This window comes from Pelodiscus sinensis, chromosome 1 (genome assembly GCF_052426305.1).
Source record: "Pelodiscus sinensis isolate ZL-2025 chromosome 1, ASM5242630v1, whole genome shotgun sequence".
In the NCBI taxonomy this organism is placed as follows: domain Eukaryota; kingdom Metazoa; phylum Chordata; order Testudines; family Trionychidae; genus Pelodiscus; species Pelodiscus sinensis.
Window position 1 is genome coordinate 326,595,090 of NC_143052.1, and position 14,508 is coordinate 326,609,597.

At 42.6% G+C, this 14,508-nt stretch overlaps 1 protein-coding gene across 2 annotated transcripts in view; it reads left to right on the forward strand.

The window, feature by feature from the left end:
• CEP126 (centrosomal protein 126) overlaps positions 1–14,508 on the forward strand; it is a 73,042-nt gene that overhangs the window by 4,848 nt on the left and 53,686 nt on the right. For both annotated transcript variants that reach the window (XM_075919283.2, XM_089775743.1), the window contains exons 3-5: positions 5,533–5,678; positions 7,818–7,929; positions 10,168–10,366. In XM_075919283.2, coding sequence (XP_075775398.2) covers positions 5,533–5,678; positions 7,818–7,929; positions 10,168–10,366 — 457 coding nt within the window. The remainder of the gene's footprint in view (positions 1–5,532; positions 5,679–7,817; positions 7,930–10,167; positions 10,367–14,508) is intronic.

The window sequence follows — 14,508 nt, forward strand, 5'->3', positions numbered from 1 at the left end:
TGTTTGAAAGACAAATTTTATGACAAACTTTGAGCCCAAATCTGAAATAACAAATAGTTCCCTGCACTGTAAGCTAAGTCCATGAGAATTCCTTATATATATAGGGCATGCAGGTTTGAGCCTTTGATTTTCAAACTTTTCCATATTTATTGATTTTGCATAGTATTTCTTAACTTCTGAAATTTCACGAGTTAGCTTATTTTTATATTTATGATTTTTAAAAGAAATTCTATTGTGTGCTGTAATATAGTGCTATTAAAAATGGAACCATATGTGTTCTGTCAAATGATGAAATACAAAAATATTGAAACATATGCCTGATATACATGTTCAAATTAGAGGTTTGAACACTCCCTGGAGGGGGCAGCCTTGTTCTGGAGAGTACAGGATAGGGTGGGGTCAAAGAGCAAAGGAGTTTGGGGTGAGGGCATGGTGGGGTCACAGGGCAAGAGGGTATTGACATGGGCTGCAGGGCTCAACGGTGAAAGGGGCACAGGGCATATGGGTGGAGGTCAAAGCTGCTAGGCACTGGGGAGCAAGGGTCTGGGTTGGGGCTAGGCAGAGAGGCAACATTTTATTTATATATTCATTATTTGCATAGTGAATATGCAAATATGCAAATAAATGTTACTAGTCTGCCAAAAGTTTGTGAATCTGTTTGCTGGTCTACAGTATAAAAAAGGTTAGGAATCATTGTATTGCAGAATACAAGCAAGGTCTGTGCCCCCTTTGGTGGCTTAGTAGCACTAAGGCTGTGTCTAGACTATATCCCTTTTCTCGAAAAAGGGATGTAAATTAGATACTTCGATATTGCAAATGAAGCTGGGATTTAAATTTCCCGCACTTCTTTTGCATAATTGTGGCCATAGGTTTTTTTTCAAAACGGGGCTTTTCGGTAGAAAAACAGCAGTTTAGACGGGGATCTTTTGAATATAAAACTCTTTTTCTAAAGATTCTGTAAACCTCATTTTTTGAGGAGTATAGAATCTTTCGAAAAAGGGTTTTATTTTTGAAAGATCCCCATCTAAACTGCCGTTTTTCTATCGAAAAGCCCCGTTTTGAAAAAAACCAAGGCTGCCATTATGCAAATGAAGCACGGGAAATTTAAATCCCTGCTTCATTTGCAATATCGAAGTGTCTAATTTACATCCCTTTTTCAAAAAAAGGGATGTAGTCTAGACACAGCCTAATACATGAAAGGTACTTCACTTCCAGAGATGTAGGGCAGATAGTATATAATGCTCTCACATGTCTTAGATATTTTGTAAACTACAAAAAATTTGGGGGTGATTTTTTCTTTGCTTTGCACCTTATAGCAGTCATGTTCAGTGATGCAAAATGAGTTTAAAATAGTAAATTTCTCATCTGTCAGTGGTTTACCTTAACTTTGTGATAACTTTGCATTAGTTTAAATAACCACACAAAATGCAGGGTGCTGGAAAATTGGGCTCCAGATGTCTAAGGATATGTCTACACTAAAAATACTACAGCAGCACTGCTCTCACTATGCCACTGTAGTGCTGTTGTGTAGACACTTGATGCAGTGATGAAAAGGTTCTTCCATTGCAATAGTAAACCCCCTTCTCTGAGAGATGGAAGGTAGATTATTTCCATTGACTTAGAGGAGGCTATACCAGGGTGTACTTAGGCTTCAGTTGCACAGGGCATGACATTTTTCATAACCCTGAACCTAGCTTTGTAGTGTAGACTGTCCCTAAGATTGTTTTCAAATATCACTCCCTTAAACAGACTGTTTTCATGCACGTTGCTTAGGCAGAAGTTAATTGGTGTCTTTTTTACACTTCTTCATTCTTTGTGTTTAGTCTACATTTGCTTGTATAATTTCATAAAACTAATCAGGAAATATTTCCACCATCTGCATAGTCTGCTGTTTTTTAGTATCATTGATACATGCTTTGTAATGTCTGAGCAGTGAATTGTTGGTGAAACTGTTAAACCTCTTAAAGCATTAGATTTCAGATTTGCTTATAAACACTTTAGCAGCTATTGCAGAAATTACTGTAGGGCTACTCAACACGTGGCCTGTATGTTTGCAGCCTGCGGTGCAGTTTGGATTTACATGGGGCTCAATATGTAGCCCGCGAGTGGGAACCAAAACAAAGTAGTAGTCAATATAATGGTCTTCTGTTGATACGTGTTTTAGAATTCTTGGACTGTCATTGTTCATTAACAGTGCTGTCATATGGGTGGAAATCAGGTAAATCTTGCATTTTGTTAATATCACCAGAACATACTTAAATGAGGCCTGTGTGTTGTGTCGTCTTGCCTTGATCTTTGTATTCATGCCTGACAGTGTGAAAGAAGCTATTTGCATATATTTGCATATATATTTGCATGTACTGTATATGTAACCACACTTAAGTTGTGGCCCTCAGCATGTGCTGTATGTATCATTGTGGCCCCAGGACTTCCAAAGTTAAGTAACCCTGAATTATTGCTTCACTGGACTGTTTATAGAAGACAGAGAAACTAGGTTAAAACAATAAAAGTGAGGAAATTATTCTGCTAACTCTCTTGCATAGAATTGTAGGACTGGAACGGATCTTCAGAGGTCATTTAGTCCAAGCCCTGCATTTATGGCATGACTAAGTATTATTTAGATCATCAGTGATAGGTGTTTGTAACCCGTTCTTCAAAATTTTTAAATGTTAGGGATTCGCCTTAGCAGTGTTCCCTGTAAGCTGAGCTCTTGGGCCGCTGCCCAGGAATGATTCAAATGCCACCCAGCTACGGTTGCCAGGTGTCCAGTTTTGAACCGGACAGTCCAGTATTTGAGCTTTCTGTTTGGGAAACAAATTGAGAAAATATAAATGTCCGGTATTTTCTAAATAAGATGTAATGTAGATTGTGATGTAATGTCAAGTGTCTCCGGTATTTTTGTTGAAACCATCGGCCACCCTACGCCCAGCTGACTAGCAGAGAGCCCACAGCCAGCAGCACATATTTCTATTGATAGTGCACATCCCCACATGCCTCAGAGCACATAACAACATGTATTCCTCATATAGATGAAAAAATTAAAGGGAACATTATTCTCTAGGCAATTTATTCCCCGGCTTAACTACCCTGACAGGAAGTTTTCCCTAGTGGCCACTAAACCTGTGTGAGGTGGGGGCTCCCCCAGCGTAAGACGATGGCAACCCACCCTGGCTTAGTTTAGCCCTGTCTTCAAGTGACGGGCTGCCCGCATCCTGGGAATGAGGCTTAGTGCCATGGCCCAGAGGAGGTCCCAACCTACAGGGCCTATTAGGTCGCTGGGGAGATCTGCTCTCCCTGGCTGTGTGTCCCCTTCCTGGCTGTGTGTCCAGTGAACAGCCTTTCAGTTCCTGATCCGGAGTCCGACCAGGTCGGCTCGGCCTGGTCGTGGGTCCCTTGCTGTATGAAGAGGGGTTGGTTGGGTAGAGGGGCCCGGGCCCACCCTCTCCTCCAGGCCCTGGCCCGGGGCCCTAGGAATGGCAAGTTGTCTTCAGGGGGTCCCTTTCAGGAGCCGATGCCAACTGACTCCTGGACTCTGCTTAGTCGCTCTTTCCCCTGGACCGCTTCCTACCCCGTCACACACTGCGTCTCTGCATACAACCCTGACCGATGTTCCTGCGCCTTACCGCCGCTCTGTCTTCATGATTCTCCGGTCGCTGTAAGGTCTCGGTAACTGTGGTGCTCACTCCCCTGCCGTACCCCGTTGGGGTGCTTCCTAACAGGGGTTCAGCAGCCAGTGTCCTGGTCGTCAAACCATCACATGTCTCTCTGCTGTCCCCTCCTGGAGGGCTCCCTGGTGTGGTAACGGCCACTGGTGGTCTGCCTGCTAGTCTGCCGACCTTGGTCTTGGGCCCCTGGGGCCGGTCTCCCTTGCTTCCCACCCCAGCGGCCCCTGTAGCTGCTGCGCTCCTGCTGGACTCCTTGGCAGCCGGTGTTCCCCCCACTTCCTGGGCTCTTTCCACTGCTCACTGCTGTTCCTCCTCAGTTTCTCTCTCCCCACTCCTCCGGAAGCAGCTGCCACATCCACTCCTGCCTCTGCTCCGGACACCTGGCTGGCGTCCCCCGCTTCACCCAGCTCACTCGCCCTGTTCGGGCATGCCAGAGTTCCTTTTGAACAGCCCCCCAGTCCACTCGCACATGCGCCGGAGCTCCTCGGCATGCCACGCTGTCTGCCACCCAGCGCTGCGGCTTGTTCACAGAGGGAGCGGGGCGACGGCGCCCCGTCATGTCCAGACTAAACAAATCCAGTTATTTTCATCTTCCCTCATAAGTAGGGTGATAATATGTACTGTTTTGGCAAGGACAATAACTTTTTAAGCTCTGTCCTGGTCATCCTTATTTTTTTTAGCTAAAGTGAACATTGGTTCCAGATGCTCATGCCAACTGATGATCCTTTTGGCTATATTTTCCTAGTTTGTTTATGAGAAGATAATGTGAGACAATGTCAAAAACCTTACTAAAGTCAAGATATACCACACCCACTGCTTTCCCCATCTACAATGCTTTTTACCTAGTCCAAGAAGATTGGTTTGACAGGATTTGTTCTTCTCAAATCCATACTTACCAGCATTTTCTGTAAGTGCACACTTGTGCAATTGTTCAGGAGAGATTAGCCCAACAGATTAGCAGAGTGCCCACAGCTAGTTTTTTTTTGTTTTATTGGTTGTACACATGTGCACATAAAAAAATTTTTTGCACATGAAGGGAAAAGATTAGAGGGAACATTGATGCTGACTTTTGCTTATCGTCTTATTATCATCTAAATGTTTGCAAATTGATTGCTTAATTGTTTGTTCCATTATCTTTCTAAGTACTGAAGATAAATTGACTAGTCTGTAATTTCCAGAATTATCCTTATTTCCCTCTTTATAGATTAGCACTATAGTTTCCCTTTTCTAGTCCTCTGTAAACTCTCCTGTTTTGTGTGATTTTTCAGAGATAATTGCTAATTGCTCAGGTATTTTCTCCAACAGCTAGGATGTGTTTCCTGAGGACCTTGTGATTTGAAAACATCTGATTTGTTTAATGAATTTTTAATGTATTCTTTCCCTATGTAAAGCTAATTAAACTTATTGATGACATGAGAAACTGAGGCATAGAGCACTTGCAGTGACTCACTTGGACAGCAGAGATATTACAGGGAGGATATATTCTGTGACATTATTTTTCCTTCTGAAGCATCTGCTACTGGCCAATGTTGGAGACCAAATACTGATTTGATTTGCTTGGCAGTTCCTACACTCTCATAAGGGAGCATCAGATCATTTGAGTAAATGTAACAAATAAAAATATTGTTTTTTTGACACTTGTAGGACATTGTCCAATTTAAAAAATGTTCTCAATTGAACCCTCATGTTCCATTTACTCTGCAATTTGTGTAGCACTGTAATCTGTCAAGAAGTAAGCTTTTAAACTAAAAAGGATATGATATTAAGCATATAGTTTTATGAAGTAATTTATCAGATTGCAATTATAAATCCTGAGTTATGTTAATCAAAAAAACAAACTATCCTGTTGTTTTTACTTTTTAAATAGAGCTCTTGAAGAAAAATGGAAGGCAGAAGAAGAAAAAGAACTAAGATTTAGAGAACAGATCCTGAAACAAAGGAAACTGAAACTTCAAGAAGCAACTGAAAAGTTCCAGCGTGCTCATCTCCCTTTTTCCCAGCGCAAGAGAATAGGTTTGGAAATTCATCACACTATAGGAAATCTTTACATTGTGGCTACGTCTACATTGGCCCCTATTACGGAATAGGCATGCAAATGTAGCACTTTGGAAGAGGCAAATCCGTGGGGGATTTAAATATCCCCCGTGGCATTTGCATTTTCATGGCCGCCGCTTTTTCCTGGCTTGGAGATAAGCCGGAGAAAAGCGTCCAGACTGGCGCGATCCTCCGGAATAAAGCCCTATTCCGGAGGATCTCTTATTCCTACTTGCAAGAGTGGTGGTGTGAGACAGCTGACCCTACATACAAGCAAATCTTCCTATCAGTGGAGGCAGAAGGACAATACATTGTCTCTCAGCCCTGGGCAATCTGAGGAATTGATAATACATACATACAGGCTGTGTCTACACTGGCCGCCTATTACGGAATAGGCATGCAAATGTAGCACTTTGGAAGAGGCAAATCCGCGAGGGATTTAAATATCCCCCGCGGCATTTGCATTTTCATGGCCGCCGCTTTTTTCCGGCTTGGAGATAAGCCAGAGAAAAGCATCCAGACTGGCGCGATCCTCCGGAATAAAGCCCTATTCCGGAGGATCTCTTATTCCTACTTGCAAATCCCCCGCGGATTTGCCTCTTCCAAAGTGCTACATTTGCATGCCTATTCCGTAATAGGCGGCCAGTGAGACACAGCCTGTATGTATGTATTATCAATTCCTCAGAGTGCCCCGGGCTGTGAGACAATGTATTGCCCTTCTGCCTCCACTGATAGGAAGATTTGCTTGTATGTAGGGTCAGCTGTCTCACACCACCACTCTGTTCAGCTATGCAAACAATCTCCTCAGGGCAGCCCTCAGTTTGCAATGTACCTTAGCAATAGGGCTTTGGCTACACTGCAGGGGTTTTGTGCAAGAAGCTTTTTGTGGAAGAGATCTTCTGCACAAACTTCTTGTGCAAAAGCCCTTCTTGCGCTTTTGTGCAAGAGAGCATCCATACTGCATGGACACTCTTGCACAAGAAAGCTCTGATTACCATTAACAGAACGGCCATCAGAGCACCTGTGCTTTTTCTGATAGGCTCTTTTTGCACAAGAAACCCCTACAGAACGTCCACACATGGATTTTTGCACAAGAGCTATAGCACAAAAATGAGTTATTCCTCGTGGGGAGAGGAATAACTCTACCAACAAAAGCCCTCTGTCCTGTTGATTTACTGTATTTTTTTTTTTGTGCAAAAACATGCTTGAGGTGTGGACGCTCTGCCGTTTTTTGCACAAAAATGGCCATTTTTGTGCAAAAACCTTGAAGTGTAGACATAGCCTAGGTGCAACCCAATCCCTAAGACCCTTGAAGTGTTCCACTGCAGTGTCCAACCCTTAACCACTGGATATGCACAGAAATAACTAAGTAAACTATCCTCTAAAGCAGGGGTTGGCAATCTATGGCTCTCCCCCTGCAGCAAGGAGCCCATACTGGTGCTGTAGCCTTTCCACCACTCCCCAAGACTGGAGCGTCAGTGCAGCTTCCTGCAGGGAAGGGAGGAGGAAGAAGGCTGAGAGGCTCTGCGCAAGATTCTGCATGCAGAGAATAAACAGACTATACATGGCTTGGCGCAAATGTGTTTTCCTCCCCCCCCCCTCCACCCCCCCCCTCCGCCCCCGTGGGAGAAACCAAGAAGCAAAGATGACTCCTTGTGTACTGCTAATTTGTTCCCTCAGAACACACTTCCTTCAGGCCTCCCCTGCCAGCCTTCCCAGAGGCTTCCTGCTGGCAAATGGGAGCAGTGGGAGGCATGTTATACGTTGCCTGCTACGTGTCACAAAAACAAGTAATTCCTTCCCCTGCCCTCATAGCAGGACGAAGTACCATCCTTGACAAATTTGAGCAATGTAAACTACAGACAGATGCAAAAATTATTACATTCAGATCAAACTCCTGAATAATCCACATTTTGGCATTTAAATAGAACTCTCTTGTGGGTTTTTTCTTCAGAGGTACTGAGCAACCCCATTTGATCAAAGGTATGATCAAACCATTTTTGTTTATTGTTAGTCTGACTTAAGGTATCCAAGTTTGAAAATTTTGGCCAAAACATCTTTTGGTAAAGTTTTATAGAATGTTTCCTGATTATATGTCTTTCCCTTTAATCCATATAGTTGAGAGAAAACCAGCTCCTCAATTAGAAGAGGCTCTTGAAAATATTCAAGGATCAGTTTTAACATCACGGTTATATTTATCATCATCTAATAGGTACAAAAGTAGCTGCCGGTAAGCATTCGATTTATTCTATTGTTTTTAAAAACTAAATTTAGTTAATGCCTTGCAATATGCAGAAGATAATTGACTCCACTCTTCTGAAAATTTTGGCAGACTGTTAAATAGAAAAAATGCTGCTATGAAAACTTTTAAAGAGAAAATTTTGTGCCATATCTTTAAATTGTTTGATGTCTACATGCACAAAAGTGGAGGAAAAGAGGCAAACTTTTGCACTTTCCTAATCCTGAGAGTTAGTTCAATCTCTCAGTTAGAGCAGCCTCAGGACTGTTCTAGACTGCACCAAGACTGTTCTAGATTGCTGCAATGGCTGAAATATGCCATCCTACCACCCCAGGAGTAGAACAGGAAGAATAATATATTTTCTTTGCTCTTGGACAGTTCTGAAAAAAATACAACGTTTTATTTGGGGTTGAATTAAAACATTGAAACTTGATTCTTTTTTGTTTCAATTTTGGGCATTTTAACAAAAGCAAAGGAGGAATAATTTTCATCAACCACAGGAATGAGGAAAATGAGATGGCACCTTCCTTTTGAGCATTAGTTTAATGGTTCAGAAACTCATTATGCTGTGGGAGACTCAGGTTTAATTCTCCTGCTTTTTGCCTGCCTGATGTGAAGAAAGAATTTGAACTTTGATTTCCGATATGCAAGAGAGTGTCCTAGTTGCTAGGCTATGGGATATATGTCTTCCTCAATCTCTTTAAATATAGTTTTTGCGTGTGAAAAAAACCCCTAAAAAATAGAAACTCTGTAGTAGATGCCATATTGACACCTACATGGGTCAACAAGTTTGAAATCTTTATATCCACTGCATAGACTTTTCTCACTTGAATTAAGTGGCTAGCTGATAGAAGATTATCATCCTTTCTGTGAAGCATGCAAAGTGTACACAGTATCTTTGGGGAGTTTAGTTGCAAATCTCTAGCAAGTGTCTAGTGAGCATTTGTGAATTCCAGGCCAAATTTGGGTGAATTTTCATGGGATGGCAAAAACCACATCCCTGAACACTGGAGTTTCTCAAAGAAAATGTCATCAGTATTTTTAATGTGGGCAAAAAACCCTCTAGATCAGGGTTTCCCAAATTGTTTTGGCCGCAGAGTCCCTATGGGATCTTGAAAATTTGGCAGGGCTGTAAAAATATCATGTTTTTTAATTCAATAGGTACCTAAATAAATACACAAAGATTTGGAATTCTATTTTTAGTTCTTGCATATTTCTTATAAATTCTTTTTTTCTTCAAGAAAAGTATCAGAAAATTAGGGTACATCTGGACAGTATCCTTCTGTCAGAATAAGCTATGCAATTTGCACTACACAAATTGCGTAGCTTATTCAGAGTCTAAATCAAAAGGGCATATTTTGAAATTCGGCGCCAGATTTCAAAATAAGGCACTATTCTGACACATCCCTTAACCCTCATGGAACAAGGGTTCCAGGGACATCAGAATAGTGCACCCTCTATTTCAGGAAACAGTGGGCGCTTTTAAAGACACGTCGTTGCTATTTCAGGATACTTCTGGTATCCTGAAAGACCAACACAGTCTAGACTTACCCTTAGTAACAAAATAACAGGGTCATACAACTCAAATATTTTCTTGTGGCATCCTTGGACCCATTGCATGGAGCTCTAGGGCTCCATAGATCACACTTTGGGAAACCCTGCTGTAGAATCAGTCTTGGAAATATCTTAACCATTTTTGCAGAATCTTTCCAGAAGAATTCAGCCTAGGGATGTTAAGGTCTAGTCGACAGGATAGTTGACTAGTCGCTCCCCCGCTTTGCTGCCTCTCACAGATGGAGGCAGCAAGGGGGGGGAACCCGGGCCCTGTGCTGCACTGCCCTTTTGAAACGCTGCAGCAGCGTTTCAAAGAGGCAGCACAGCGCAGAGTCTGGGATCAGTTGTGCAGCACTGTCCCTTTGAAATGTCGATTGACTACTCGATTAGTCAACTACACGATATTTAACATCCTCAGTTTAGCCTGAGGCAGTTGTTAAGCGTGAAAAAATTCAGCCCAAATGGCAAATGGTAAAGATTGGCAAAGCTAAAAGCATCCAGTCAACCTTAATCACAAGTGCCATCAGCCCCAACTGTAATTTATATTATGTTGCCTTTCTTTGGGAGATATTATATTCTTGCCATGTACTTCAGCATATTTTTTATTGAAATGTGTGTGTTAGATCAAAAAATACATAGCTTCTTTTGGCTTAATTTTTATTTTTTCACACCAAGAACTACAGATTCTCCCTCTGATTCATCAGCATTCAAAAATGGCTTCTTGGATCAGAAGCAGATCTCCACAAATGTTGGCTGTGATAAAATGATCCAAGAAAACAGTGAAAGAAACTTGGATAGTGACCAACAACTTTTCCAGCAAAATCTGGAGGAAATGCAGCGACTCCTTGAAAAACAACATCTTAGTAGCTTGCCGGTAGGATTCTTTGAAGATATTCACAAAATAATGTCTATAAAGTGTCTTTCTAAAAATCCAAAGTCAAATAGGCAGTTATCATCCCATCAGTCTTATTCTATTTCCAATGACTGCACATGTTCATTCAACTTAAGGTGTGTGTGTGTGCCCAGTATGCTAGTTTCAGATTTTCCCCTCAGTGGTCCTATCTTCTGCTTTGTATTGCTGCATGATTCTATAAACAACAGATCCTCCCTGACCCCTTCCAGTTCCTTCTTACTTTCTATGACAGTTGTGGAAGTGTACTACTTTGCTACTGCAAGAGTTTCTGTTTTTCCTAATCCTTTCTGTTGAATATAGTTGGTACTTGTTAGTTGTCTTACTGGAAAATTTTACCTAGTAGGCTTCCGTTTTTACTAGAGGATTCAGTATGGTCTTCTGTTCCTGCAAGTGTTTTTTCAAACCTTGTGATGGATGCAAGATGCTGATACAGATCAGTGATCTGCACTCTAGGTACCTGAAGTGTTTTGGAGAAGCTGAGATCAGGCACAGGTACCAAACTTTAGGGACAGTAAGTTCAGAACTAAAAAGATGGAGAGGCCAAACTATAAAACTCCTTTTTATGTAGGCAGTCCTGCGCCCACTCCCAGAACCTTCATTTCTTGGGGAGAGCACTGAACACTTCTGTTTTGGTTAGGAGCACTCTTCCTGACGTGGCAGAGTCTCGGCACCAATCTCCTTCTTCAGTACCAAGAAAAAAACAGTATACTTCATCAAAAGAACTGTCATCAAGAAGATTGAGGTTTCTGGCACCAAAGTCCAATAAATAAATTAGGAAGCAGGCATTCTGTAGTGCATATAACAGCCCAAGTAGTGCTATTGAGACCAGTCTGTGAGGGCACATCTACACTAACTAAGCATCTACCCAGCAATCCCATTAATTTGAAATAATTTCAAAATAACTGGCTTCTTATTCCAGAATAATAAATCCTCATTTCACAAGGAATAATGCCTATTTTGAAATACTTATTTCGAAACAGGATGCGTGTAGATGGCACAGCTGTGGTTATTTGGAAAAAATTTGCCTCATTGCAGTAGGAATACCAGCTAATTTGAGTTAGGGCTTTAAATCGGAATCCCGTTTCACTGCTGCGTGTAGACGCGGGCAGTTACTTTGGGCTAGTCAATTTATAAAATGGCGACCAGCGGGGAACATGCAAATCAAGCATGGGATATTTAAATCCCGGGCTTGATTTGCAATTTCGGTCGCTCTCATTAGCCTCCCTAGATCGATCTAGGGGGCTAGTGTAGACGTACCCGTTCAGAAATGCCGACAGAAAGTGCTGATGTATTGGGATCTGTGGGACCCTCTTGAATGGTGCTCCCCATAAATGAAATTTTTCTGGAATTCACAAAAATATTGTGACAAATGCCATCTTTCCTACCTCCCATAGTCAAAATGAATGAAAAGGAAGTATTAGGTCCCCTCCCAAGTGTTTGAATATATTTATATTTACCCTGGGGTCCTTGGTGGTTTCAACTTTTAACTAAAGAGAGCACCAGGGTGCACAAGATGCAAACAATTGTGATCCTTTTGGGAGAAAATTTTATTCTACAGTTTAATTTCCATTATGCATTTCTAATCCATAAGCATTGCTGGGGCATTATGACATTTCCTCCTAGAATAATATTTTTAAACTTACAGATGAGTTGCCAGAGGAAGCCAAATAAGAGTATCTTAGGGTATGTCTACAGTAGCTACCCTAGTTCGAAGTAGGGTGGCTAATGTAGACTTTCGAACTTGCAAATGAAGCCCAGGATTAAAATATCCTGGGCTTCATTTGCATGTTCCCGGGCGCCGCCATTTTTAAATGCCCGGTAGTTCGGACTCCCTGCCTGCGGCTACGCGCGGCACGGGCTAGGTAGTTCGAACTAAAGCCCCTAATTCGGACTACCATTACTTTTCCTGCAATGAGTCCGAATTAGGAGCTTTAGTTCGAACTACCTAGCCCATGCCGTGTGTAGCCGCGGGCAGGGAGTCCGGGGATATTTTAATCCCAGGCTTCATTTGCAAGTTCAAATGACTACATTAGCCACCTTAGTTTGAACTAGGGTGGCTAGTGTAGACATACCCCTACAGTGTAGTGAATGAGGCAAAGATGGTAGCCATGACCTTGCTTCAGGCTTCATTGAATGTTGCAAATTTTGCTGCCAGAGTCACTACATCAGGTATTACAATGCATAATTGTTTGTGGTTCCAGTCATCAAGGCTTCCTCAGGAGGTCCAACAGATTACCCTTTTGAGGGACCAGTGGTATTTTTTTTTCTCAGCAGACTGATCACAAGCTTCAGAACCTTTTAACACACTGTCAGCAGGATCAGTCTAGGAGAAAGAAGAAGAGTTATAGGAGGAAACCACCTTCAACTCCAATCCAGGCAGTGTGGAAAGGAGGAGGAAACAGTCTGACTGGACTGCAGAGGAGTGAGAAACTCAGGAGATGAAGGAACAGAGAGAACAGGAGCAGAAAACAAAAGCATAAGGGACAATAAAAGGGAAAGGGCGCAGAACTGGAGTTATAGGATGGTTGGAAAGAAGATGGGAGTGAAAAGGAGCAGAGGAGGAAAGACAGCCTGGGCAAAGGGGTCTAAAAACCAATAGAGTACACTTTCTTTGAGACTGTGGAATTGAATCTAAAAGTGCTGAGTATTTACATTACTTTGCTGTTTGCATATAGCTGTGAAACCCAGAGGCAAAGTGTGTATCTCATCTACCTCTAGTGGATAGTCTGCAAAAAGGATTGAACTACTACTTCAAATGGAAGAGATCTGTGTGGTGTATGTAAAAGTGCATTCCTTAATGCTGCAGATAAAATAAAAGCTAATCAGAAAATAGAAATTTTATTTTAATGTAATTTATTACGTTAAACGATAGGTGACCATTCAATTAAAAGTGAGATGATACCAGTATTAAGTATTGTGCATGTGCATCATATCGGATAAAGACTTTAAGTACATGATCACAAACTGTTTTACCACATGATCCCTGCCTCATCCAGTGCACAGGATGGCTGGAGTTTTAAAAATCAATCAAATGTCTTACAGTGAATGGTCTGCAGGACTCTGCCTCACTTGTTGCAGAATTGGATGGTGTGTTGTGTAGGAGGCAGGGGATTGCACGAAAAAAATAGGAGTAGTCCCATGGTTCAGAAATTCAATGTTACTCTGGTGAATTGGATCCTGTCTTTGTCTCTACCATAGATAGATTGTGTTTTTCCTCTTTTTTTTTCTTTTGTGTGTGTGTGTTCAACTTTGACAAATCTAATCCTGGAAACACTTATGCATGTGAATAACCTTCCTTGTATCTCTCTGAGTTGATTTATGAACATTGATTCCATTAGTAAAGTTCCTTCTTGGAATTTGCAGAACTGAACTATACTAAAATTAAAATGTTCAAGTTAATCGGGAAAATACAATTCATTTTTGCAGTATCTTTACATTATTGTGAGTTGACCTGAATTTTCATGGCATGTTAGAATCATAGAACACTAGATCTGGAAGGGACCTCAAGAGGTCATCGAGTCCAATCCCCTGCACTCACAGCAGGACCCAGTACTGTCTAGACCAGGGGTGGGCAATAATTTTTCCCCAGGGTCCACTTAAAAATGTTTGAAGTAGCCCCAGAAGGTACGGGGCCTAAGCAGGAAGGGGTGAAGCCACCCTATCCCCAGACCATGATTGGTCTCGGTGTGGGGGAGCCCCTTTGCCTCCCCTTCCCACTAGGTACCTGTGCCCTGGGAGAGACTTGGCATGCTCCCCCACCCCCAGGCCAATCAGGGCCTGGGGACGGGAGACCGTGGGAACCCTCCTCCCACCCTGCGAGGAGCCCGTGGCACTTTGAAATGCCACGGGCTCCTCACAGGGCTGGGGCAGGGCGAAGGAAGCTTCATGCAGAAGTGCACGAAGCCTCCTCTGCACTCTCCCTGCACCCTGTGAGCAGTGCACGGTGCTTCAAAGCACCACCTGCTCCTGGCAGGGTGAGAGGAGGCTTCACACGCTCTCCCGCCCGCAGGCCCTGATTAGTTTTGAAGAGCCGCATGCTACTCGCAGGGTGGGGGTAGAGCAGAGAAGCTTCAGGCGCTCCCCCGCCGCCAGACCCTAATTGG